Source organism: Sphaerodactylus townsendi, linkage group LG10, assembly GCF_021028975.2.
Source record: "Sphaerodactylus townsendi isolate TG3544 linkage group LG10, MPM_Stown_v2.3, whole genome shotgun sequence".
In the NCBI taxonomy this organism is placed as follows: Eukaryota; Metazoa; Chordata; class Lepidosauria; order Squamata; family Sphaerodactylidae; genus Sphaerodactylus; species Sphaerodactylus townsendi.
The window spans coordinates 23,422,495-23,448,994 of NC_059434.1; the positions used below are offsets into that span (position 1 = coordinate 23,422,495).

General features: G+C 45.7%; 1 protein-coding gene across 3 annotated transcripts in view; it reads left to right on the forward strand.

Moving 5' to 3' along the window:
• RASL11B (RAS like family 11 member B) overlaps positions 1 to 26,500 on the forward strand; it is a 47,060-nt gene extending 20,560 nt beyond the window's left edge. Inside the window, exons 2-8 of one of the 3 annotated variants that reach the window (XM_048509897.1) lie at positions 8,994 to 9,125; positions 16,296 to 16,349; positions 19,762 to 19,973; positions 20,503 to 20,745; positions 21,567 to 21,623; positions 23,712 to 23,788; positions 24,966 to 26,500. In XM_048509897.1, coding sequence (XP_048365854.1) covers positions 20,592 to 20,745; positions 21,567 to 21,623; positions 23,712 to 23,788; positions 24,966 to 25,433 — 756 coding nt within the window. In that variant the 5' untranslated portion in view covers positions 8,994 to 9,125; positions 16,296 to 16,349; positions 19,762 to 19,973; positions 20,503 to 20,591 and the 3' untranslated portion in view covers positions 25,434 to 26,500. The other 2 variants (XM_048509898.1, XM_048509899.1) reach the window with 2 other exon arrangements.

Below are 26,500 nucleotides of genomic sequence, written 5' to 3' on the forward strand. Positions count from 1 at the left end.
TACCCCCCCTTTCTCTCCTGTAAGGAATTCAAAGAGGCTTACAAACTCCTTCCCTTCCACCCCTCAACCCACAAGACAGAGATACCTTGGTGAGGGTAGAGGTGGGCTGGAGAGGGATTCCCGTGTGATCTGGCCCAAGCTACCCCTAACAGGAATGTAGGAGTGAGGAAACAAATCTGGTTCACCAGATAAGACTCATGTGGAGGAGTGGGGAATCAAACCTGCTTCTTCACATTAGAGTTCACCTGCTCTTAACCACTACACCATACTGGTTCTCATATGAGACTCAGGCCCCTTCTGCACATCCAGCATAATGCACTTTCAGTCCACTTTCAATGCACTTTGCAGCTGGATTTTACTGTGCAGAATAGCAAAATTCACTTGCAAACAATTGTGAAAGTGGATTGAAAGTGCATTATTCTGCATGTGCGGAAGGGGCCTCAGTGGGGCCTAGTGACAGCTTCAGTGGTGGCAATGTAGATGTGGAAAACTGCCTTGGGGTGTGGAACATTCAGGCCCCTCCCAGCACTATGGATTCCAGCCAGTGGTGTAGCACCAAGGGGACGTGATGCACTGGGAGCATGCTGGTTTGGGTGCGTGGCAAGGACGTGGCATGGCATGGCAGGTGGTGGCATGGCAGGGGTGCAGGGTGCATGCATGCCTGGGCGCAGTTCCCCCTAGCTCTGGCCCTGATTCCAGCCTCCAGGTGGGACCTGAGGCTACCCCAGAATTATAGGTCATTTACAGACTTCAGAGAGCAGTTCCTCTGGAGAAAATGGATGCTTTGGAGTGTGGACTCTATGGCCATTTCTGCACGGCCAGAGCAGCAGGGCTGCATCAGCATGGTTCATGTCAATGCAAGCCCCGGGGCCGTTTGCATGAATGGCCTCGCTCACTGCGTAGCTGGTAGAGCAGGCTCCACATGACTGCACAGCCCCCCAAAGCCTCCTTACATCCTCCTGACTTCCATCGCTCTGCGGAGGCCAGGGGACACGCCACCATGACCAGAGCGACGACTGCAGGGATGGAGGCCAGGAGGATGTAAGGAGGCCCCTGGCCTCCACAGAACAACAGAAGTCAGGAGAAAGTAAGGAGGCATTTGGGGAATATACCGGCTTCCACCTAGTGCCGTTCACTCAGCAACGGATGGAAGCCGGCGTATTCCAAAAACCTCGCTCCCAAAGCGAGGTTGGAATACATCGTTGGGGGCGGGGGGCGGGGGAGAGCAGTGCTGCATTGTTTGGGCAGCGCCACCTGTGCAAAGGGTCCCCCCCCCAAAGACGATGTTTAACCAGACCGGAATCGGTGATTCCGACCTATGCAGAATGGCCCTATGGCATTGTACCACACTGAGGTCCCTGTCCTCCTCAGGCTGTATTCCCAAATCTCCGGGAGTTTTCAACCTGAATCTGGCAACCCTACCCTCTGTTCCCTGCTAGTGGCCCGAGGGGACAACCAGTGGTGGGATCCAAAATTTTTAGTAACAGGTTCCCATGGTGGTGGGATTCAAACTGTGGCGTAGCGCCAATGGGGCTGGGTGGGGCACGACGGGGGCGTGACCGGGCATTCCGGGGGTGGGGCATTCCTGGGCGGGGCTGTGGCAAGGCAAGGCAAAAATCACGTGGCAAAATCACCAATTAGTAACCCCCTCTCGGCACACACAAATAATTAGTAACCTACTCTCGGGAACCTGTGAGAACCTGCTGGATCCTACCTGTGGGGACAGCCCTCCTCAGCACTGCTGTTATGAACGACTGATATTCCCAGCGCCTGCTTAAAACAACAGATGCTCTGATTTAAAGATCTCCCATGTCATGTTTGTTTTAACCCTCCTTTAGCATGAGAAGGGAGGAAAGCCCCCCAGAGGTAGAACGAACCACTGGTAATCCAGAATACATGCCGGGGAGCTAAATGTGACTTGTCCAGGCTTGTGACATATTAACATCCCTGAAATTTTGGGAAGGGATGCCATTTCAGTCTTAGCAGGAGCTCAAAGGGCCTTTCCCCACTTACCTTAAGCCCCGCGCTACTCTCCTCAAGTAGTGCGGGGTCCCCCCGGCACTCCCCACTACAGGGGCAGCGACAACGCAGCCACCCCGGCTAACGCCAAGCCACTGACCATCGCGCCCCTCAGCGTATGTCATTCCTGGCGCTCTTTGTAAACGGGCGCCTTTTGGATGAACCCCAGCGCCGCGAGAGTAGCGCGTAGGGTCATGAGGGACGCCTGGAGCACCATTATCGCCAGAAAAAAATGACGCGCTGCTGAGAGCAGCCGCCTGACGAGCATAGGGGAGTGCGTGGCTGAGTGGGGAAACGCCCAAAAAGAGTCCAGCGGAGCTAAGGGAAACAAAGTTTGGGTGATATATCCCCCAGAACCAGTATGTTTTAAAAGTTTAAATGTTTCATAAAAATAACTACAGATCATTGGGAAGTATACAAGTAAGAAGTATGAAGCAACAAAATAAAATTTGGCACATTAAAACAAAAGCCTTCTTAGGTCTGCTTATGGAGTACTTGTGTCTAATTGCTTCTAGAAATGAACAGAGTGTAGAACAAATGAGTTAGCAAGAGTTGTAGACACTCTGTGCAGATAGAGAATAATCTTTCTTGGGATCTGAAAGACATGTGAGGAATTAGCTTCCTGTTTGTCCTAAATGGTTTTGATTTGGTATACACCCACTGTCTGGTGGCTCTCCCCACATGTAGCCTCCATTGGCCTCCATACACTGCATAAAACCTGAAACATGTTAGGAGGTAGAGTTTCTTCAACTTTTGTCTTTTTGAAAACAACAAGGCTTGAGGAATACAATTAATTTCTTCATTTGAAGTCTTCCTGGCAGAATCGAGAACAGTTTGTTCCAGAGCGAGGAAACTTCTCAAGGCAAAACACCAGAGACATTTGGCTGTGAATTTTGCCAGGAGATCTAAAAATATACTTTGTGATTACTTAATATAACTCAAAACAGCACTTTGGTGTTAGAATACAGCACCAAATAGGCAATGGAATGGAATGGAATTTGAGGTTGAGGTGTTATGAAACACTAGTCAAATTGCCTAGGACTACTTGATCCCTGAACAGAACAGTGATTATCCTAAGCTATTAGCAGAACATCACACTGCAATGATGGATTATTTTACGAATTCTGGTCTTTAATTTTATGGCTAGAAACTCTCCATCCTTTCCCCATTGAGTAAGAGACCATGTGTACCTTCAGTTGGTCTAGCACAGGGGTAGGGAACCTGCGGCTCTCCAGTTGTTCAGGAACTACAATTCCCATCAGCCCCTTTCAGCATGGCCAATTGGCCATGCTGGTAGGGGCTGATGGGAATTGTAGTTCCTGAACATCTGGAGAGCCGCAGGTTCCCTACCCCTGGTCTAGCAGCACAACGCAGAACAAATTGTAACTTGATTCTTTCTTTGGGTGGGTGAGAATGGAACACAAATCCTGGACTGTTTTTTCCCCCCAAAGGCCAGAAGGTATGTAAGCTAAAACAGCTGAAAGAGCAGCTACTGTTCAGATGAAAGCGAGAAAGCACTCCCAACTGCCTTTTCATGTCCGAGGCGAGGCTTATTGTAATATTAATGCAAACGATTTTGAACTTATTATTTTGAAATCCAATTATCAGTTTCATGTTGTCTCAGCTATTTCTGATGCCAAGAGGCTGGTTGACTGCAGAAGCAGCGAGTCTGCTGCAGTCGAGATTTGCTAGCTCAGAAAATGTACCTCCGGATCCTTCAGTAAAAACTACAGCGAACCTGCTGGAGGTGTGTGTCTAATGCGTTAGTCTTGCCAACCCAGCGTGCAAAGACATACTTGTTGGCACAGACAGGAGCATTGTAATTGAAATTGTTCAGATATTATACAAATTCCTGCTGCATAATCTCATCAGATTTCTATTTGCTATTTACTTAATAACCGTGGGTTAATATGGTAGCTCGTCTGAAATCTTATCTGATTTTTTTTCTCAGGTCAGCCTGGATTAAAATATCCTTGGTAATGAAAAAGTATACTAATCCATTTAAAATATATTCATGTCAAATGCCTCACAAATCTCAGATATTTGGACAATTCTTTCCCCACAAATTCTTATCAATTATCTGCTGGAGAAGTTGGGTGGAAGGGGCCATAAAGGCCATCTAGTCCAGCCCCCTGCTCAATGCAGGAGCAGTCCAGAGAACACCAAGAGATGCCTTCTAAAGATCCAAACATTTTGGAAATGAAGGGTACACGGCCCTTTCCGCACAGGCCAATAAAAATGGGGGAAAGGCAGGTTACATGAATCCGCCCTTGCCTCAACCCATTCGCATGGCTTGCTGTCCTGTGGACAGCCAGCACATTGGCCAGGGTGTGCACCTTTGCACGTGCATCTTTTTCTTCTTCTTTGCAGGCAGGCAGGCAGGCCCGAATCTCCCCCCCTCCGGCCATGATACGGCCCGTTTCCCCTTCGTGGCTCTGCAGATGGGAGCTGGGGAAGGGTTTTTCAAGAATGACAATTTTCGCAATTCTCTTGTTCGAACGCACCTCGCAACCACGGCCGTTTGCTCGGCTGTGGCTGAGAGGCACATTAAAACAAAAGAATCGTGAAAATCACGATTCTTGAAAAACCTCGGTGCGGGGGGGGGGGGGGAATGCAGGGGAGACCTGTTGTAGGGGCAGGAACTGTGCAGGTTCCCAAACACACACTGAGTTTAATCTGTTGTTGTCATGGGTTTACTGGCCCGTGCAGAAAAGGCCTAAGTGGTTCCCTAATTTCTTTAATGCTTCTTGGATGCCGTGCTTTGTTTAGGATGCTGTGTACCTCATAATGCATTAGTAAGCCTCAAGCTATTCCAGGAACTCTTTTGAAAGTAAGATACATTCAATGAACCTATTTCTCCAACCAGTTCTGCATCTTAAAAAGAAAAGTGAGCACAAGGTTTTCAAAACTTAAATCTTATTCATGTCAAATGTTATTTCCACTATTTGTACATTTGTTCACCTGGTATAGCAAAGGGTTCAAAACCATAAACCATCTTGTATTATGGCTATGGATACTGAGTCTGAGATGTTGCTAAGGTATGAATTACCTCAGGTACAAAATCTAGTTAAAGTCCCCAAAGGCAGGAAGGTGCTCGTAACAGGGTCTAAAATTGTCCAGTATGCTCCCAGCTCATTGCTGACACATGCTAGCAAATGGTTCCATTCATTGGGATGAAGAAAATATCTGTATATGTATCTCTCTCCATTTGGCCCTTTCCGCATGGGCCATTTACAGCGGCCCAGGGACAGCAAAAACGCCGTCCATGGGCAGCTGTTCACACAGGAGGTGCTGCTGGATTGCAGCAGCGCCGTCCTGGCCGCCCAGGAGCGGCATGAAGCTGAGCTGAGCGAGGTTATTCTAAAATGCCGTCTTCCCATCAGCGTGGCGCAAACCACACCGCTAGGAAGATGGAACTTTCCCCATCCCCTCCACTCACCTCGTCCTCCAGCGTGCTCTGGAGGCCGTCAGGGACCCGCCCACGCTGCCCTCCAACCTCCAGGGGTCGGAGGGCAGTGTGGGCGGGTCCCTGCAGCCTCCAGAGCGACGCTGGAGGACGAAGTGAGTGGGGGGGACGCAGAAGATGCAGCTCTGTGCGAAGCCACCTCTTCTGCGCCGGCTTCTGCGGGGCCTCTCGCACGCTCCCGTGTGAATGGCCCCCACCCCTCCACCACCATAATTTCTGCCGGTGGAGAGGCGCCCTTTCCGCTGTGCGGAAAGGACCTTCTGAGTCTGTGTGATGTTTCCTTCACTGTAGTGAATAGGAATGGCCTTTTTTGCAGGGAAGCATCATATACACAGACACTAATTGATTAATGCTTTGCTGCCATAATTCCCAAAACTTTGCAGCAGAGCTGGAGAAAACCTGGGAGATGCGATGGGCTAGTGGGAACAACTCTGTTTCCCAACAGCATTGAACTCACAGCAAATAACCTGGTTGGAAAGAGTCTGAGTTTGTAACCACGAGAGAAAGACCATGAAGATTAACTGGGGGCGGGGGAGGAATATCTGAGGTCTTTCTCCAGAGACAATCTACATATATAAAAAAACAAATCGTCTGTTTGTGAGTCGTGCTCTAACTCCGAAACCACTGGACGGATTGCTTTCAAATTTTCAGTCAACGTGCCTTTCCAATGCGGGCAGGTTTTTGGATATTCACATTGCTGAAATTCAATACCTGAGATAGGTAAAACGTCTTTTTCCTGGCGCACCAGGCCATGAAGCTGGTTGTGTTCAACTGTCACCCTTAGAATGTTCATGCAGCATGTCTGTGGCCTGATGGATTGGTATGCCCTTACAATGTTCATGCAGATGGCCAGAGATGAGCAGTGAAGACAGCAAATAGGTAATACTGTTAGGTAATACAAGTGGAAGTGAAACATATACACACTTTGCAGTGTGAGACGTCAGGTGGGGTTCCCCCCTTACACACAGGTAACTTTCACTCTCTGTGCCTCACCCACTGCTACCACACAACACACATACTCTCATACACATCCAGCTCAACCTCACACATCTCACTCTGCCCTCCCTCACATCCAACCACCACTTACCCACTTCCTCACCCATATTCACCACAGCTCTCTTTTACAAAAAGTGAGCTGGAGTTTGCCTTTTTCTTCTAAGACAATCCACGAGGTGGGGGCGAACTAACACTATTGCCTCCGCTTCTCTTGCATGTGGCCTCAATCTGAATGCCTCACCACCCTGCCTCTGCTGCCTGACTGGGATAGGCTGCTTGCCCCAGTTCTGCCTTACCCAAGCCAGGACTGTGCGTGTCAACCAGCCTCATGGACAGCGGGATTCACACTCTAGACAGTTCCGTTGTGGAATGGAAAGGGTTACCATGTACTAAAAAAACAAGACACCACCATATAACAATGTGAATTGAAAAGGGAAAGAGGGATTCCATTTGACCACCCCAAAAGGCTATGCTGCGGATCATTGGACCTGCATGGACATCTGTGTGGGTTGCGGCCTGTGATGAGAAGGACAATTGCCACAGCAACGCCTGGCCGGGCCCCGCTAATACATTATACAGTTGCTGTGGAGCCTCCTGCCCTGCTATCTCACCTGTAAGAATCCAGCTTGATGGGTTTATAAGAACGCGCATAAGTTTTGTTCTATTTTAAGTTTTGTTTTTAAAAAATATGTTTTATTTCATTATTAATCCTATTGGTTTTGTTGTAACATTACTTTAACTACCTGTTCTGGATTACCACATAGGCTAGGCTGGTATCAGGATCATGACTGCCAGCTGGCTACATTTCCCAGAATGCATTAAGATACAGATGCTGGATTTCCCTTCCTCAGGAATCCTTTTGTACATCTCTGGCCTGAAGCTTTATCATACGTTTATCAGACAATGGAAAATGACTGTAGTGGGTCAAAGAGGTTGTTTCTGGGCCCAAAATTGCAGCCCAAATTAATACATTATGGTAATTACGAATTGCAGCAGCATGGGAGAGGCCAGCAGAATTGGGATAACTCGGCACGGGACTGCCAGCCGTATGCAAAAACGGAGAGCTTTCTTTTCGCATCTGTACAATTTAGATTACAGAGCCACGTACAAAAAACGCTCACTCAGCTAGTTCACAGGGAAGCACATTCAAATGTAAGGAAGGGCGCTTTCATTGAAATCCTTGCATCTCAATGACTAGAGCTCATGCTATTTTAGTCAGAGCAGTGCAAATTATGTCTGAGTCCTTCTAAAAAAAGATGAACATTATGATAAGGGGGAAGGTTGTAAAAACCATCTCAGATGGGAAATATACTTTGAATTCCTTCAGGCTAGGTTGGGAATGTCTAGCTTTGCATTCCAGACAAAATGGGCTTTCACACTTTATTCTCTGCAGAAATGACCTGGCATTCCAACCTTTGTGTTTTTGTACTTGGAATCTGTAATTCCTCCAGAAGCAGGGATTCTTTTACTTTTATTTTTGGATATGCTCTGTTTTCCCCCCTATAGAAATGCCATATATTTTTCAAGCCATAGGAGACGGTTGGGTGTAAAAGAGCACCAACACCAGGGGCGCAGGAAGGTGAGGTTTATTGCCAGCGGAACAACTGGAGCTCACGCTTAAAGATAGACTGTCCAAGACAGTTCTCAAGGTGTGGTATGCAGAGCACTCTCTTTTATACCCAAAAGTAAACAAGTTCAAGCACATTTTGAAAAGGTAATACTAGCTCTAAAATATATTTGTCACCTTGTGATTGGCTTCGCTCCATTTGTCCATCCAAGTTATTGTGTGGGTCAAAGACTTTCCGAACTCCCTGGCACCCTGGACATTAGGTACTTTCTTAAGATTTATTTAGCAATGTTCCTAGCACAGTTTCAGCACTGTTTAGCTTACATGACTTCTTTCTTACAGACTTCTTTCTTTGACCGCAGCTATTTCCTTTGCAACGGGTGGAAACTTTCCTAACCTACCTAAACCTGTTTTCTGAGCAGATTACAATAATGTTTATGCTGAGCAAGAAAAATTAAATCTGAGCAAAGGTTCTTTCTTTCTTTCTTTCTTTCTTTCTTTCTTTCTTTCTTTCTTTCTTTCTTTCTTTCTTTCTTTCTTTCTTTCTTTCTTTCTTTCTTTCTGTCTGTCTGTCTGTCTGTCTGTCTGTCTGTCTGTCTGTCTGTCTTTCTTTCTGTCTTTCTTCAAATAAACTTTCACTTTCTCATTTTGTATCAAGAAGGCTGAATGTTTTTGATATGTAAGCATTTGTATTATGAGTAAGTAATTGCCTGAATAATAGTTCTCCAAGCACAAATTAGCTGTGAATGAAAGATGAAGTACTTTTTGTGACTTTCTGTAATCACCTTCAACTCCAAAATGAACTCAGTAGATCATAGGAGCAGTTGTGGCCTGCAGGTCCCAGCTCAAACTGTGTTTATGCAATTAGTTTCTGTAGGGGAAGAAAAGTGGCAGAAGCAGAACACAGACGAAGCATGATTTCAACTACATGTAATCTGTTCACAGACCAGGGGTCGAAACTTCAAAGGAAAGATCTTGACTTGTATTATGCGGACAGATGCTGGGCCTGCCGAGCCGCTGAAACTTTTCTCAGTGCTGTGATGGCTGAGCTGATCTCATTAGAATCTTAAGCCATAAGTAAGTATGTGCCACAAAATATAATCAAACACTTTTTATGTTTGATTCACGGGGAAAAGTATCTACAGACTCAGCACAGGGAAAATAAATGAAGGGATTTTCCTGGGGTGAGAGGCTTAGTGTCAGCCATGTTCAACCTCATTGTTTAGAATCTATAGGGGAACACTCAAGTATGCCGAGGAGGGGAATTTCATTCCCTTCCCTTGCTGATCCTCACCTCCCCCCTTTCACTTCCTTCCTTCTAGTTCAGTGCCACTTTACTGTCACTTGCTCTTCCTGCCTCCCATCTTCCTGTCTGCCTTTTCCCTTTCCCCTTCAACCTACAGTTCCCAGTTTTCACCAGCATCCTTTGGGTTCTCCCTCCATGTCATTCTTACTTGCTCCTCACTTTATCCTCCACTTTTTAGGACTGCTTATCTTCCCCTTCTTTATGTTTCTGTACACTTGTGGTTTCCCTATGTCAGGGGTCTGCAACCCACAGCTCCAGAGCCGCATGCGGCTCTTTCAGCCTTATACTGCGGCTCCACAAGGCCTGGAGGTCGGAGGGTAGCATGGGTGTGTCCCTCCTGGAAAGGTGAGTGGAGGGGCCAAATTGGAGGCGTCCGGCTCAGTAGATCTTCGGGGCCATGGAAAACAGGTCCAAATGGCTCTTTGGGTGGTAAATGTTGCTGACCCCTGCCCTAGGTTTTTAAGAAACATATACCGTGATACTTGTGTGGCTCTGTTGTTCAGATATTCTGATTTGAATTGGGTGCGCTATTAGATGTATGATGCAGCAGTCCATAGATTAGCAATCGTGCTATGCAATGTGTACCCAGCTGTTCAATGCTAGAAATCAGAATCCTCATAATAACCACGAGCTTGCTTGCTTTTTTTGTTTTATTTTGTCTAAGGTTCTAGTTCTGTTGGTGATGGAGGAAATCCTTGAAGGGGATGTCGTTCAGAAGTGTTTAGCAGTCAGCAGATAGCTCTTCTAAGTTCATTGTCCCTCACTAGGCCTAACTTCACTTTATGTTTATCATAGGCTACAGCCCAGGATAAGTTCACAGACATGTTCTAGGAGCTCTGTGCCTCCCAGGTGCCTTGGGGTCTGATTAAGATGGGGCTTGTGACAAACAGGCAAAGGTCCAGCCCAGAGGTGGGATCCAGCAGGTTCTCACAGGTTCCCGAGAGTAGGTTACTAATTATTTGTGTGTGCCGAGAGGGGGTTACTAATTGGTGATTTTGCCATGTGATTTTTGCCTTAGTTACACCCCTCCTCTCAGCAGCAGCGCGCAGAACTTGAAGCAGTCTAGCAGGAGGTGCACTGGCGTGTGTGGCAGCCTGCACCTGTGTGCATTCGTTTCCCGCCCAAGGACCAGTGCAGTGGCTGCGCCCTTGACACAGCCCCGCCCAGGAATGCCCCGTCCCCAGAATGCCTGGCTACACCCCCATTGTGCCCCGCCCAGCCCCATTGGTGCTATGCCACAGTTTGAATCCCACCACCATGGGAACCTGTTACTAAAATTTTTGGATCCCACTACTGGTCTAGCCCCTTTCCGTCAGTCATCAATCCTGTGTATGTTGGTTTAGTGTGTGTGTAGAGCAGCTGGTAGTCAATCAAGGTCCATAGATCGCCAAGTAAGCCAGATGGGAGGGGGAATGACAGAGAAAAAGCTGTTGCACTGACAGCTCAGATCAGGTAGGATTTGTGCATCCAGAGCATAGAGCAAACTTGTCTCAGGAGACTTTGGATGTCTCAAAGCATCATGTGTGTAAGCAGGCTAAAACACTGAACGTTTGGAGACTGGGTCTGAGTTTTCCCAGGGTGAGACTGGAGAAACCATGTATCAGAATCAGTCTTAAGTATAAGTGGGCTAAAACAGTGTATGTTTGGAGACAGGGTTTCCAGTGGCAAAGGTTGATAGTCATTTCACAGAAGACTTCGAAGGTTTCAGTTTGTCTTTTGCAAGAAAGCTGATGAGCATAGTAAGGAAGATACTGTCGCTGATTTTCTGAGGGAAAAGTAGCCATGAATATGTGGTTTCTGGGAAAAGCTCATGTTTACGCTGTGAGAATTCTGAGATAGAGGGAAGGAATAAAGAATGCAAGAATATGTCAAAAGTAAAAGCTTGACAGATAAGAGTTCTGTACACTCAGGAGCTGACCACTGAAACATTATAACTTAAGGAGCCCAGCCAAAGCTGTGTGTTACTTGCAAATAGCTTTAAGCCTCTTTACTGATTATCCTTATTACTTTATCCTTAGTTGTGACTCAAAAGTTATTGTTTTTTTCATCCTGCTTGCATGTCTAGTATAAAATAACTGCATTTAGCAAGCCACCTGGGTGCAGTTTGTCAGTAGAAAGTTGAGATAGATACCATCTTGGCCCAACTACATAATGTGTCACCTTTTCTTAAATGGCAATTAAAATGCCAACCTTCACAGGGTCAATACATACGGGGGGGGGGGGGGGGGGTTTACAGCCTCTTCAGTTATTACACCTGGAGTTACTTCATGGATCTCAAACAGCTTTGGGGAACCATTGTTTACTTTAGTGGGGAAACTGACATGTAGCCTCTATTGGCCTCCTCAGAGTCATTTTACATTGGAAATGGCACAGAGGGAAAATCTAAACCCTTTCTCCTCATGCACATGGCTTCAATCCAAACCCAAATCCAAATCAAACCCGGGAAAACATGGAGGTTGCATTTTGGGTTCCTCACCTTTCAGCTCCTACCCTGTTTCCCCGAATATAAGACACCCCCAGAAAATAAGACGTAGTAGAGGTTTTGCTGAAGTACAAAATATAAGGCATCCCCCAAAAGTAAGACGTAGCAAAGTTTTTGTTTGGAAGCATGCCCAACGAACAGAACACAGAAATATAAGACATCCCCTGAAAATTAGACATAGCGCATCTTTGGGAGCAAAAATTAATATAAGACACTGTATTGTCGAAGGCTTTCACGGCCGGAATCACTTGATCACAATATAAGACACTGTCTTATTTTCGTGGAAACACGGTAACAGTTTGCTGGTTTCCCTTAGTATATCAATTTCTATTCTTATTTTACACTTATGACATTTAGCATTATCAAAATAGCTGGTTCTGGGTTTTCTCGTAATCACTTCACGAGCAGGGAGAATAGCATTGAATTGTAGACAGTGTGAGGTGGTTAATGATTTTAAAATATGAATATGTGGGAAGCTTACTACAGGAAGGCAGGAGGATTCTGAATCACACACACGAAAAAAGGTCATGTGCACCTAAGATGTTAAGCAAACATCGGAAGCATTCCTTCACTCCAGATCTTTTATATGAGATGAGGGATAGAAAGGAGATTGACAGACAATCATAAGTCGGTCAGCACAAAGAAGATTTTCAGTAATTACATGAAGTATAACTTTGGGAGAAAAATCAGTGAAGCTAGGCAGAAATTCAAATAGGACTTTGCTTTATGCTGCACTGTGTGGTGTGACGTGCTTCTCTTGGCAATCTGAGACAACTTTCTTGTGCCTGTTTTCGACTTGCACTGTTTGGAATAAATGGTGGACGTGTTTTTGCCTCACCATACCATTGCTTCCATAAATTGTAAACTAACTGATATGAATGAATCCAGTGTTGATATACAACTCAAAGCATTTCATTACCATAATAATAAAACATATTTCCATTGTTTCCTCTTCATGAAATGTCTTTGGACTTCACTGTTCAAGCCCTAGGGAAATGAGGCCATACGGATTATATTTCCACAGTGTAACTGCTCCTAAAGACCATTTTTTAACATTCCAGTTTTAACAGATTTTTTCCACAGTTAAGTTATTAGGGTTCACCCTTTTGTAATAGAGGTTTCAGTTTATAGAAATTAACCAAGGATAAAACCATACTATAGTCCCACAACCAATGGTCTATCTGAAACATCATTACACTAGTATTTATGCCCCCCCTTTCCCTATCGGCATATAAGATGTACTTTTTTCTCTTTGTTCTGGTCACGTTAGAATTAGATTCCGATACTTTTTTCATAACAAAAGAAGGCTCCTAAATATGGAAGTGATTATGGTATAGAGACCAGAGAGAGCAAATGAAGCTATCTGGAGACAGAAAATGCTTTTAATGTTTGCTTGATCTTTTCTGGCAGGAAGCAATTTCATCCTCAAACACATTCCCTCTGCAGTTTTCACTGTGTTAAGAGTCAATTTTTGGCATAAGCTGTGGTTATAACGTCTTCTGCCTTTTATTATAGATTTTGAGATAGCATGTACTAATCTCATTTTTAAAATGCATGAACAGCCTTAATGTGTGATATAATCCATCCCTAGATAAGCTATTGAGTGATGTACTTATTTAAGGAGAGGGGAAACTTCGGGGATGATGGAAAGCTGTGTATAGACTAACAATGTTTATTTAATAGCTACCACATTACTGCTATACCACCCCCACCCCACAGTATGTATACAAAGGTTATACACTCAGGTCTGACTCCAAGAACAGTGGGCAGAATATTCTTCTAGTCTCCACAGACAGTAGGTTGCCTAGAGAGTAGGAATGCAGCAAATCTAAGTGTTTTATAGCAAGTAGTAGCAAGGGATTGGCTCTCTTGTACCAGTTGATTCCCAGCACCCAGAGGATTCTGGATTACAGGGATAGTATTTTTGACGCAAACTACTTGACATTCCCTGTTTCCCTAGCACCATTAGGGCCCACATAAAACAAAGACCAAATGCCTCACCTGTAAAGCTCCTAACCTTACGCCAGATGATTGAAAAATTCTGAATTTGTACCTAATGTCAGTGCTTTCCAAGCTACTGAACCACATTATTGTGGGCATTTTTTTGTGGGTTAAAATTTTAATTAGATTGATCAGTCCCTCAATCTAATTTACCTCAGAGATAAGTTGTGGTGATAAAATGAGGCTGAGGGAGAGGATTAGAGTTGCCAACCTCCAGATTGGGCTGGAGATCTTTCGGAATTACAACTGATCTCTGGATGACTGAGAAAATGGCAGCTCTGGAGGGTAGATTGTATACCATAGCCCACTGATGTCCTTGCCCTCCTCAAACTATGCATTCTCCAGACTCCACCCCTCAAATATCCAGGGATTTCCCCACCCAGCTGGCAGTCCTCAAAAGGATCTATGCAGGTCATCCTGAACCTCTTGGAGAAAGGATGGGAGTGCATTTTTTTTCTTAGAACAACGCAGGACATTTTTCTCTGATGCTTTAAAACCCAAGCCTTCTAATCTAAGTATGTAAAATTTACCCCAAATGGTCTTGGCAAGAGAGGAGAGCCATTAAATAAATGAAACTAAAATGGCACATGGGCTGCCTTGAGCAGAAGAAAACGCCACTCCTTGGCCCAGCATGTGTGTGTTATGTAAGAAGGAAAACTGGAACGGGGAAAAAAACCCACAAAAGCTTTAAGAAGTGATAAAATCTTAATGTGGCTGCAGAACATTAGTCAGTCTTTCTTGTGGAAAGAGAAAATATGTCTGCTCAAGCTGCCAACTGGCTTTTTGTGCGTGCCTTCTCATAATGAAGATCCTATCTCCCACAATAATCCTGTATGTTGCTGACTAACCGATCTTCCTCATTGTAAAGTTGCTTTCCTTTGCATTTAATTTCTTTTCAACCCTGAATCTCTCTCTCTCTCTCCCTCTTTTTTATTCTATAGTTGCTTAAATGAAGCTACTTCCTGCCAAAGTAGCAAATATGCTTTCTCTATTATTATCTTTTCTCCAAGGTTAGCTGATCCACATTAGTTTAGACCAGGTGAGCTGGGGAACAGTCGTGTTGTGTTGTATGCAGTCCTGGACTTTGTTTGATGAGTTTGTATACAACTGTAGATTGTCAGAAGTGCTTCCTCCAAAAAGCAAGGTCATTGGATGGGTGAGTCAGAATTTATTCTAAGTTTTCTTTCCTACTGTAAAAAAAAGCTGGCACACAGACCACTGCATTCTCCACATCTTTTTTGTAATCAGAAGAAACAGGAAAGAAAGAAGAGAAAATGAGAATAGAGAGAGATAGGTAGGTAGGTAGCTAGACTGGGAGAAGGGACAATAACAGAGAGAGCTGGGAAGAAGAAGGTTGGGGAAATGAGGGGAAAAAGAAGGACGAAGTAAATGACAGCATCTTGAAAAGAATGGGGGAATAAAGGTACTCCCCATAATTACATGGCATGAAAACTTTTCCTTGTCTGCATAATGATTCCTGCCAGTGGCGGGATCCAAAAATTTTAGTAACAGGTTCCCATTGTGGTGGGATTCAAACAGTGGCATAGCGCCAATGGGGCTGGGTTGGGCATTCCAGGGGCGTGGCTGGGCATTCTGGGGCAGGGCATTCCTGGGCGGGGCTGTGGCAAGGACGCAGCCGCTGCGCCGGTCCTTGGGCAGGAAACGAATGCACGCAGGCGCAGGCTGCCACGCACGCCGGTGCACCTCCTGCTAGACTGCTTCAAGTTCTGTGCACTACTGCTGAGAGGAGGGGCGTAACAAAGGCAAAAATCACGTGGCAAAATCACCAATTAGTAATCCCCTCTCGGCGCACACAAATAATTAGTAACCTACTCTCGGGAACCTGTGAGAACCTGCTGGATCCCACCTCTGATTCCTGCCCTCTCTCAAAAAGTGTAATTGAGGGATTGAGGGATGCCATTTTAACAAAGGTAACTAGGATTTGTGTGACAAAATAATTGTTATCCCTGTAGAAACATCTGTTTCTGCTTACTTATATGCAGTGGTGGAATTCAAATAATTTAACAATTGGTTCTGGTGGTGGGATTCAAATAGTTTAACAACTGGTTGTTTACAAGGCACCATTTTAACAAATGGTTCTGCCGAAATGGTGCGAACCTGCTGAATCCCACCACTGCTTATATGGGTTACTAGGAGGTAATGGAATCTCTTGACATAATGTCTCCTCAAAAATGGCACAGTTGCTGTTTATAATAAGGAACCTGTACATTATGTCTCTTTGAATGGACTGTTGTTGACTTACAATGGGTAATCCACTTTGAGTCTCAGTGAACAAGGCTAACTATAAATACAGTAAATAAACAAATAAATGTAGAGTTGTGCTGTGTATGTTTTTAATTTGGGCTTATAATCTACCTTGAATCATGTGGTAAAAATGTTTTAATAAATAAGTACAATCATGTAATCTTTTTTTTTTTTTTGTATTGCTATTTAACAGTTACAAGCTTACACATATTGTTGAGTTCAACATGAATCAATAAATAACTTTAAGGTAATTATTCCCATAATAGTCTATTAGTATAAGGTTATGAAGATTTAAAGGAAATTCATCTATTTCTATTTCTTTTTATCTTATTCTCATTTATCTATTTTTAAGAAACAATCTAGCTGCTTATTAATTCCCATGTCCCCAACTGCACAAAACCCCACTGCAAAGTGCATGAATTATTTTGATGCAGCTCAAATTGCGCCTGTTAGATGAAACTACTTGGTAAACACTCCATCTAGATGGCTATCAATACAGATGTCAAAAGTTAAACAATAAAGCACTAGCAGAGGAGATATGAGACTCTGAATAGCAAAAATGTCAGCCTTGAACTGCTGCTGATCTTCCTGAAGCATCGAAGGGCTGGACATAAAAGGCTTTTTCAGTATAGGAGCACACAGGTGTTTTGGAAGACTGCAGCATGAGGCAGGCTTTAATCTATCTATCTATATATAAAGCTTACTGTGAGTTTGTTACTCACACCCTAATGTGAAAATGGCTGGACTGATCGCCCCCAAATTTGAACACAGTGTGGCTTCCCATTGCAGGCATGTTTTCGGATCTTCACCAGGCTCACAGGTCACACCGGAGCCCAGTAAAAGGCATGTTTTCCCAAACTCACAGCAGACCAATGAGGGGCCGCTGTGCCGGGGGGCGTGGCTTGGCCGCCTTCGCAATAGCGTGCACGCACATGCCAGGCGAACCCGCCTGCCGCGGGAATCCCCCAGAAACACACCGGGACAGGAAGGAGGAGTGTTCCAAGCCGAGCCATTTGGAAAAGCCGGTACGCCTCTCCCCTTCCTCCTCCCTTCCCTGCCTACCTCCCACGGTGAGCCGCAGTGAAGCCACTGACTGGTTTCCAAGGTCTGCCTAGAAAAGAAAGGGAGCGAGTGGCTCAGTTAAATAGGGAAATCCGCAGTCTCTTGCTTTCCTCATAGCTTCCCTGAGTGGACTGCCGGTGGCAACCCGCTTGCACAGAGGGGCGTTAGGAACAACCAAGCCAGCCCCCGTCGGGGAATGGGGAGGTACTCTCAGCCACACCAATGCCTCCAAAACTCAAAGGAAGAGGAAGGAAGAGCATTCCCACCCAAACCGTCCGACACGGCCATTACGCCTCTCCCCCTCCTCCTCCCTTCCTTTCAGACCTCACTGCCCTCAGCCACAGCGAAGCGTGGCCAGGCTCGCTAGTCTATATATATAAAATGCTAACAGTGACTTTGTTAGTCACACCCTAACGCCGAAACGGCTGGACGGATCGCCCCCAAATTTTCACATGACGTTCCTCCCTGTTCTGGGCAGGTAATTGGACCTTCAAATCACCAAAAGTCCATACCTGAGCCAGGTAAAACGTCTTTTTCCTGGCACACCAGGCCATGAAACTGGTTGTGTTTAACTGTCACCCTTAGAATGTTCGTGCAGCCTGTCTGTCTGTGGCCTGAGGGCTTGGTATGAGGGCTTAGAATGTTCATGCAGATGGGCAGAAATGAGCAGTGAAAACAGTAAATAGGTAATACTGTTAGGTAATACGAGTGGAAGTAAAACACATACACACTTTGCCGTGTGAGACGTCCCCCTCCCTCACACGCAGGTAACTTTCACTCTCTTGTGCCTCACCCACTGCTACCACACAATACACATCCAGCTCATCCTCACACGCCCTCCCTCACATCCAACCACCACTTACCCACTTCCTCACCATATTCGCCACAGCTCTCTTTTACTAAAAGCGAGCTGGAGTTTGCCTTTTTCTTCTAAGAAAATCCGCGGGGTGGGGGGCGAACCAGCACTACTGGCTCCGCTTCTTTTGCACATGGCCTTTTAAGAACCCAGGGAGCTGGCCTCGATCGGAGCGCCTCACCACCCTGCCTCTGCTGCCTGACTGGGATAGCCTGCTTGCCCCAGTTCTGCGTTACCCAAGCCATTACTGTGCATGTCAACCAGCCTCAAGGATAGCGGGATTCGTACTCTGGACAGTTCCGTTGTGGAAAGGAAAAGGTTACCTTATACTAAAAAAACAAGACACCACCATATAACAATGTGCATTGAAAAGGGAAAGAGGGATTCCATTTGATCACCCCAAAAGGCTATGCTGCGGATCATTGGACCTGCATGGACATCTGTGTGGGTTGTGGACTGTGATGAGAAGGACAACTGCCACAGCAACGCGTGGCTGGGCCCCGCTAGTAGGATATAATAATAAATAGTAAGGGCCCTGTGCTAGAAGCATGTCAAAAGCACAATATGTAGAGACCTGCTAGATTAGACAACGTACATTATTCCACTTCCACCAGGGGCCAACCATGTGATTTGGAACTCAGGGGGCCATTCTCTACAATTAAGTTGTTGCTGTTGTGACACTAACAATATGTGGAATTCAGTACACCAATGGACTGCACATTGGTGGGTATTCCACTTTTGAAATGATTTGCCTGCCGGATTTCCCCATCCTGTTATGATCATGAACCTACCTCTCGTCTGTTTACTGAATCAGCAGAAGTATGCCTCTTCCTTTTCCCAATCCCCCCAAGCTGATTGGCGTGGAAGCACCTTTAATACCTTTGTGGTGGCGTGGCTGTGATGCCCATCATACCATAATGCTCTTCTCTTCTTGTGGGCTAAGAAGAGAATTGTTAGGCATAGCAAGCATCTCCGCTATGAGACTATGTAATCCATTTGAGGCTAAGGGTTCAGTCTGGATTTACATCCAACTGGATTTATCTTCTGATTAAACGTCTTGGATCCAGAATAGCATTTCTGTGGGTACAAGGATGTCTGCCACGGAGCATGACTTTCTCGCTTCTTCTCTGAGAAAGCCCAAAATGCTCCTCTGAAATCCTGGTGCTGAGGATAGGAGAATTCAGGAACAGAATTCCAGTGGCTATTTCAGGCGATAATATCATACACTACAGGTGGACACCCCCCCCCCAAAACCCCTCCCCAGTAGCTAATTTGTTTAAACTCTGGACTAAGTCTCACACCCCTTCACAAACTTCTTTGCCATCTATGTTTGGGGGACATAGCAATCCACATTCTAGGGATAATTCTAAAATTCTGCTCAACCAAGAATTCTTCCTGGCTTTTGGAGTTTCAAATTACCCAGTCTTACGATCTATTTTGAAATCAATATATGTGAAACTAATTTCATAATGGAGTGTTGTGAGGTTTCCGGGCTAATTTCATAATATTTTGGCTTTTTATTATTGTGCCGTTTACTTTAGCTGTCAGATCCTTGGGGTCATTTTTGTCTTTCCTCTTCACCTTCCATGCACATGTCGGCTTTGGGAAAACGGTAATAAATAAATAAATAAATCTTGATGTGGTTTATCAAGATTCTTTTTGAGCCGTGGTTTGCTGATATGTGAGTACCCATGCATGAATCTGCAAAAATAACTGTTTGCATTGTTTTATCCGTTAACAGGGTTCAACATTTTCCTCCTAAACCAGAATTTAGAAGCTTCATGCAGAGCAACCGAAACGAGGAACACTCATCCCTCCCTGCTTCCCTTGCCTTTCCTCTTGTGGCAGATCTTTAATCCTGAATACTGAGAGGGGACCTACACTTGAAGCGCACGCTAGAAACCTCAATAATACACATCAGTCTAACCACCCCCAGGATGCCGGTTTGAAAAGGTTCGGGCTCCACCTGCACCCCAGAAGGCGCTCATCCAAATAGTGTTTGCTTTTATAGGAACTCGTCGCAGCAATCCGCTCTCTGGCAAACTGGAGGGACCTGAGCGCAAAGGCGCACCAGCCTACGCAAGAGGCGCGGAAGACCGACTCGGCTTGGGTTTGTTTGTGGGCACCGCGCAGCGGGGAGGGGACTCCACCCAGCTTTCCATTCCTACCAGGAGGTGAAGGCGCATCCCACAACAGGTTGGAGAACCTACCCCCAACAGAAGGGCTCACCAGGGAGTAAACCACATCTGGTCCACCGAGACCTGGTAGAAGGCGGGCAGTTGGGAGGGAGAAGAAAGAGGCGGGGAGGGAAGGGGACGGGTCTTCATTGGTTGGTTGCAGAAAGTGGGCGGGGCTGCGGTTTTTCCCGGGAACCCGGAGGCGGAGCTTCAGCTCCAAGAAAAGAGCCACCGGCGAGCTGGGGCGGCGCAGAAGTTCCCAGTGGCGATCATTCGGTGCGGGCGATCTCTCGGCTCCTCTCCAGGCTCGTCGCGGGCATCGTCCCGCCGGACCCCCGCCAGCCTCCCTCCCCGCCGCTTTGCAGCTCTGCTGGCCTCTTCCCGGGCAGCTGCGATGCGCCTGATCCAGCACATGGGCACCATCGCCGAATACCCCCAGGCAGGCGGCGCCCCCAGCGCAGGAGAGAGCTGCGGCTCGGGGGGCAGCGCCGGCCGCCCCCGCCTCATCAAGATCGCCGTGGTGGGAGCGAGCGGCGTGGGCAAGACCGGTGCGTAAAGGGCGCAGAGAGGGGGCGGGATCGCTTGCCGGGTGTGTGTGTGTGTGTGTGTGGATTTGAGCGTCCGGCTGCGGCAGAAGCTTGAGGGTCGTCCCCCATGCCGCTTCCCCACCGTTCAGCCCACTGGGTCAGTGGTTCGATCCCCAACCGGGGAGGTAGGATGGAAATAGGGCGTCAAGGGAGCAACGATCTGGCCGAGGCTAAGATCCAGCGATGTCTCCTGCGCAGTGCTGCGGGGAGTTGTCCCAGTCGAAACCCATTCACCTCTACGAGTCAGGAGTTCCCTCATCCGTCCCATGGGGAATGCAGGAGAAAGGCTTTTCTTCCAAGCAGAGAAAGAGCTACCTGTTGCCAGATTGGCCATAGATGCTAATGAGCCGCAATGAGACTCATTGATAGTGGAGTGTCATTCCTCACACATCCCGTTCCCCTTCCCCTGTCTGGGGATCTTGTGCTCTGAGCACCACTTTGCATTATCATAGGGATCATTGCTTGGATTTGAGAGCTGAAACGCAACGTGCCTAGAAACACGCTGCGGTGTCTGCTCCTTGGAAGAAGAGTGTTGGAAGGCTTCTGTTTGAAAGCCTGAACCTGAAACCCCTGAGGCTGCATCTATAGGTTTAGGTTTGCAGCCTTACCTGCTGCACCCAAGTTCCATCTGTTACCTGTTGCTGTCCTGCAAGATGCTGCATTTGAAAAATGAGGTGCTGCTTTTGTTGCACCCACCTGTATCGGGGGCGGGGGACAGGCAGAGGCATCTGGAAGCAACAGTGCTCTCAATGTTAACTTGTCCCCTTTTTTGTCCTTCACAGCTCTGGTGGTGAGATTTCTCACAAAACGATTCATCGGGGACTATGAACGCAACGCAGGTAAGAGGTGGGGCTGTTGTGTTTGCAGGGTGGTGTTGGGCTGGGTTTGGACCAATGAGCTGCATGCTGTTCCGCTCTCAGGAAACTAAACTGCAGTAGGAAGCTCTTGCTTGGGAAACTCACTCTCAGTTGGTGGAACCTCAGTGTCTGCCAGACTATAGACAGCATTAGGGAGCTATTCATCACCTTCCCAAGAGAACAAAAAGAATATGCATGCTGTCTTAATTTAACCAGTGCATCTTGGAGGGGGCGGAGGGAGTCATTAGGTCATTTTTATTCTCATTGTGGTTGTGGTTCTTTGACTCTTAAAATGGTATGATTAATCTTTCCCTCCTGTTCTGTTCTGCTACACCTCTTCCCCCTCCAGCCCCATACAATAACATTAATTCTAGTTGAATGGTTCTGTTTTTAAGACCTGTGTAACCTAGTTTCACTCCTATCTTTATGCACGATCAAGACTAGCTGTATAAATCCAAAGTGTTTTGTTATGCGCCAGGAAAAGCGAGCGAGCCCAAGAGGGCCTCCTGAAACATCCCGTAGATCAGTTGACTGAACCTTTCAAAATAGTCGTGTATATGCCGAAGGACAAGAGATTTCAGTGCCCAGGACAGTATCAGTGCACCAGTATCCTTAGATGTACTAGGAGAGGGAGTTGCTCTGTGCAACAGTAAACATATACGTGTTCCAGTTTCAGCAGATTAGTGGACAATAACAAAAAAATAACCAGGGATCAGTCATACAAACTTTTTAAAAATTCTGAGATGAAAATGTCCTGGACACTTGAAACTTTTTAAATACTGAGTCAGACTATTGGTCTATGAAATTCAGGGCTGTCTATCCTGAGCACTAGCTGTTCTCCAGGAGCTAAAGTAGAAGAAGAAAAGTTGGATTTATATTCCCTCTTTCTCTCTTGTGAGAAGACTCAAAGGGGCTTACAAACTCCTTTCCCTTCCCCCCCTCACAACAAACACCCTGTGAGGTAGGTGGGGCTGAGAGAGCTCCAAAGAACTGTGACTAGCCCAAGGTCACCCAGCTGGCATGTGTTGGAGTGTACAAGCTAATCTAGTTCCCCAGATAAGCCTCCACAGCTCAGGCGGCAGAGCGGGGAATCAAACCCGGTTCTCCAGATTAGAGCGCACCTGCTCTTAACCACTACACCATGGTGGTAGTGGATATTCACATCACTTACCATCTGATTATCATCGGTGAAGATACTGGGGATTGAATTTGGAATCTTCTCGTGTTAAATAGATGTTTTACCACTGAGCCATGGTCCTACCTCTAATGCCATGAACCCCCACTCTTTTTACATCATGCGGTTGTAAAGTTTCTTTCATTTTAACCCATGCCCAATTTAACAGGAACTGAGCAGACCCATTTGGTCATATGACCTGTGAAAATGTCTACTGCATAAAAATTGCTCCCCAAAAGGCCTTATGCTTTCGATATGAGCAAGTTAGTATATGGTCCTTGGGTATCTTAAAACTATCAGGCAGGGACCTTTTAAATGGAAGCCCTCATAGTGAAGGAAATGGTGGACATGTTCCGGCCAGACTGCGACTTTGAGTTGGATCCAGCCAGTTTTATTCAGTAGCACCCAATTTGGGTTACTGCAGCTCCTGTCCTACATGGCTTTTGTCTATGCTGATGCCATGACCCCCAAAATAGCCTTTTTTGTGGTCAAAGGGGACTTCTCTTCACCCCTTTTCACTCGTAGAAACACTGAATGAATCCAACCCATTTGTTTTTGTAGTATAATTAAACATATTCTTAACTCTAGCATTGGCGTAATTAAACTCACAGGTATTTTATCTCTGGATGGAGCGTACCTTGATTTCCTGTTTTTTAAAAAAGTCTCAGACAGCTCATAAACTTTTTTACTCCACAAGTTAACTACCAATTTACTTACACAATTAAAATTCACAAGCACGCCTACATAAACCAGTCTGTCTTAGCCTTGATATCTCTGTTGCTAATTTGGTCCTGTATACGTGGGAGGTTAACACTTTTATGCTTAACTGTTACTTTATGCACATTACTGTTGCTCATCTGTGAGTTTTGAGTGATGAAATTTATTCCTGTTGCTAGGCAACCTGTACAGCAGGCAAATCGAAATTGATGGAGAGATGCTCGCGATACAAGTCCAAGATACCCCAGGTGTACAGGTGGGTTGAGCCTCCCACAGTTTGCAATGCTGTTTTGTTTGGGGACTTCTCACAGCAGCATGATCCCATACATGTTTATTGAGAAGCCACACTAAAGTCACTGCACTTTGCTCCCCATGTGGCTGGATCCAGTTGGTTTTTCCACTGGTTTTTCCACTGGTAAAAACAGTGTTTTTACCTGTTTACCTGTTTCCACTGGTAAAAACAGGAGTAAGGGATCCCCGTGACCCCCAGAATCGTGGCACCTGCACGGAGAAAGGCCATGTGAGATAGAAGCTGTAAATAGGAGCACTGGGGAAAATTGACTGAACATGTTGGCTGGATCCAACCCAGAGTGAAGGTGCACAGGCAGTAGCTTTAACCAGCAGAGCTGAATGCTCTCCTGATGCCCATTTCAGTGCTAAGAGCAGGAGAAGTAGTCACTTGTATTATAAACAGTCAGACCTTGATATATAGTCTGTATATAGTCCCCTGACAGTAAAAGAAAACAACCTGCTCTTTCAATGAGAGTTTTGTCCATTTCCAAGACACAGAAGTCTTGTTTGGGATGGCTGGTTTTCTTATACAGAGATCTACTTACTAATGTGGTCTGAACAGTTCCCTGGCAAACCGGGGAACACTTGGCTTTTATTGTGCTCGCAGAATGTGTTGGAAATCTAGAGCGAGATTTTATTGCCACAGAGTAATAAACTTTAGTTTCATGAACGCACACAATAGAAACTTTTTAAAAGTCAGCACTGGCAGCTGAATTCGTTAAAATTTGTTAGGAGTTAATCTTCTATTACGGAAAGTTTGAACATATAGCCATGAATAGGGTCAATTTTTGCCTTTTTGAACTGGGCAGCTGTCCAACTCTAAATGCTTCCAGCTCATATCTATGCTCTCTCCCTGCCACTCCCCAGACTTGCTGTCTAGCCAGTTAATTTCCCATTCTCTGGCACCACAAAGTCTTTTTCTTTTTCCCCCCTTGGATACAATAATTTTCAGGTCAGTTTTCCACTTCAATATGGCAAATTTCAAAATAGCACCGTTTCCCCCCCTTCCTGCAGCTGAATCAACAAACTTATGAAGGCAGGTTTTAGGGACGCCATCCCATAAATGCAATAAAGGTTGCAAGCTACTTGCTTTGAGTTCCTTCTCTGCAACCACATAACTTTCCCACAATTCCTTTTTCCAGATCCACGGACACCGTCTGGACTGTAACGAACAGCTAAACAGATGCATCCGGTGGGCGGATGCGGTGGTGATAGTCTTTTCGATCACAGACTACAAGAGTTATGAACTGCTCAGTCATTTCCACCAGCACATACGGCAGCTACACCCCGGGAACAGAGTGCCCGTGGCGGTTGTCGCCAACAAAGCTGACCTCCTTCATATTAAAGAGGTGGAGCCCCAACATGGACTTCAGCTGGCCAGGATGCTGGGTTGTACTTTCTATGAAGTGTCTGTCAGTGAAAACTACAAGGAGGTCTTCAGTGCTTTCCATAGCCTGTGTAAAGACGCCTGCAAGCAACAATCTGTCAGTACCCCAGAGAAGAGGAGAACCTCTCTCATTCCAAGACCAAAGTCACCCAACATGCAGGACCTGAAGAGAAGGTTTAAGCAAGCCTTGTCAGCTAAAGTGAGAACTGTCACTTCAGTCTGAAACATCAGACTACACGAGTGGGGTTGCTGCCTCCCAAGGCATATTTTGACAGTTCCTGTTTGGAAATGTTAGTCTATGGCACTGTGGTATCCAGAAGAGGCACACGAGAGTGTCCAGATACTGTTTTAACAGTTGTCAACATCAAGTATTGTATAATGGAGGGACAACACTGAAGCCCAGATAAGCTCCTGAAGGGGTGGCAGAGCATGGATTTTTATACTGAAAAGTAGAACTTTTTATTGAATGGACATTTTCATGCTTTGCGGTAGAATTTGGGTAATTCTAATAAACGTATTATCTTATCACATGAAAACTGCAGGGTGTGAAAAAGGGACAAAATACTCTGACTGCCACCTCATTCACTGGAAAGCAAGTTGTGTTTTTACATCAGTGTGTAATTTTCTTTGATATTGGATGAAGGTTGGCTCCCTCCAGTGCTCACCAGAGCCTTAAGTTGCTTTTCTAACCTGGTGTTTTGTGCAGATGTCACACTGTTTTTGCCAAATGAAACATCAGCATCAAACACAATGGGCATTATTGACTGGATGATTACAGATGCTTTGTACTACAAAGATGGTTTAGAATGTGATTATCTAAGATAATATTGTCTTGATCACTCTTCAGAGGCTAATAATATGAGGCAATGCTGTGGCTTTACAGAGATGTTTTTGATTTGGATTGACTGATGGTGATTATTGTAAATCCTCACGTAATTATTCAAGGTATGGATACGATTTCCTCTTATCTCAGTCCAGTAAGATTGTTAGCTGTGGTCTACAAGGCTGATCTTGGCTGAACTATTTTCCAGTGAAGGCATGCAGTATCTTCCACGTTGCATGAGTCTGCGGTTGTAGCTATGTTTTTAGAATCTGGATCGTCACACTTGGTTTACAGAATCAACAGGATTTGAGCTTAAGGGCTATGAGTCTTATACCAATGCACTTTAAAAAAAACCCAACCTGTGCTTTTCCCCTTCAGCTGTTAACTTATTTATTTTTTACTTGATATCAACTCTTTATGTGGAACACAACTTCTTCACTGTTGAAACATTAAAAATAACAGAAGGA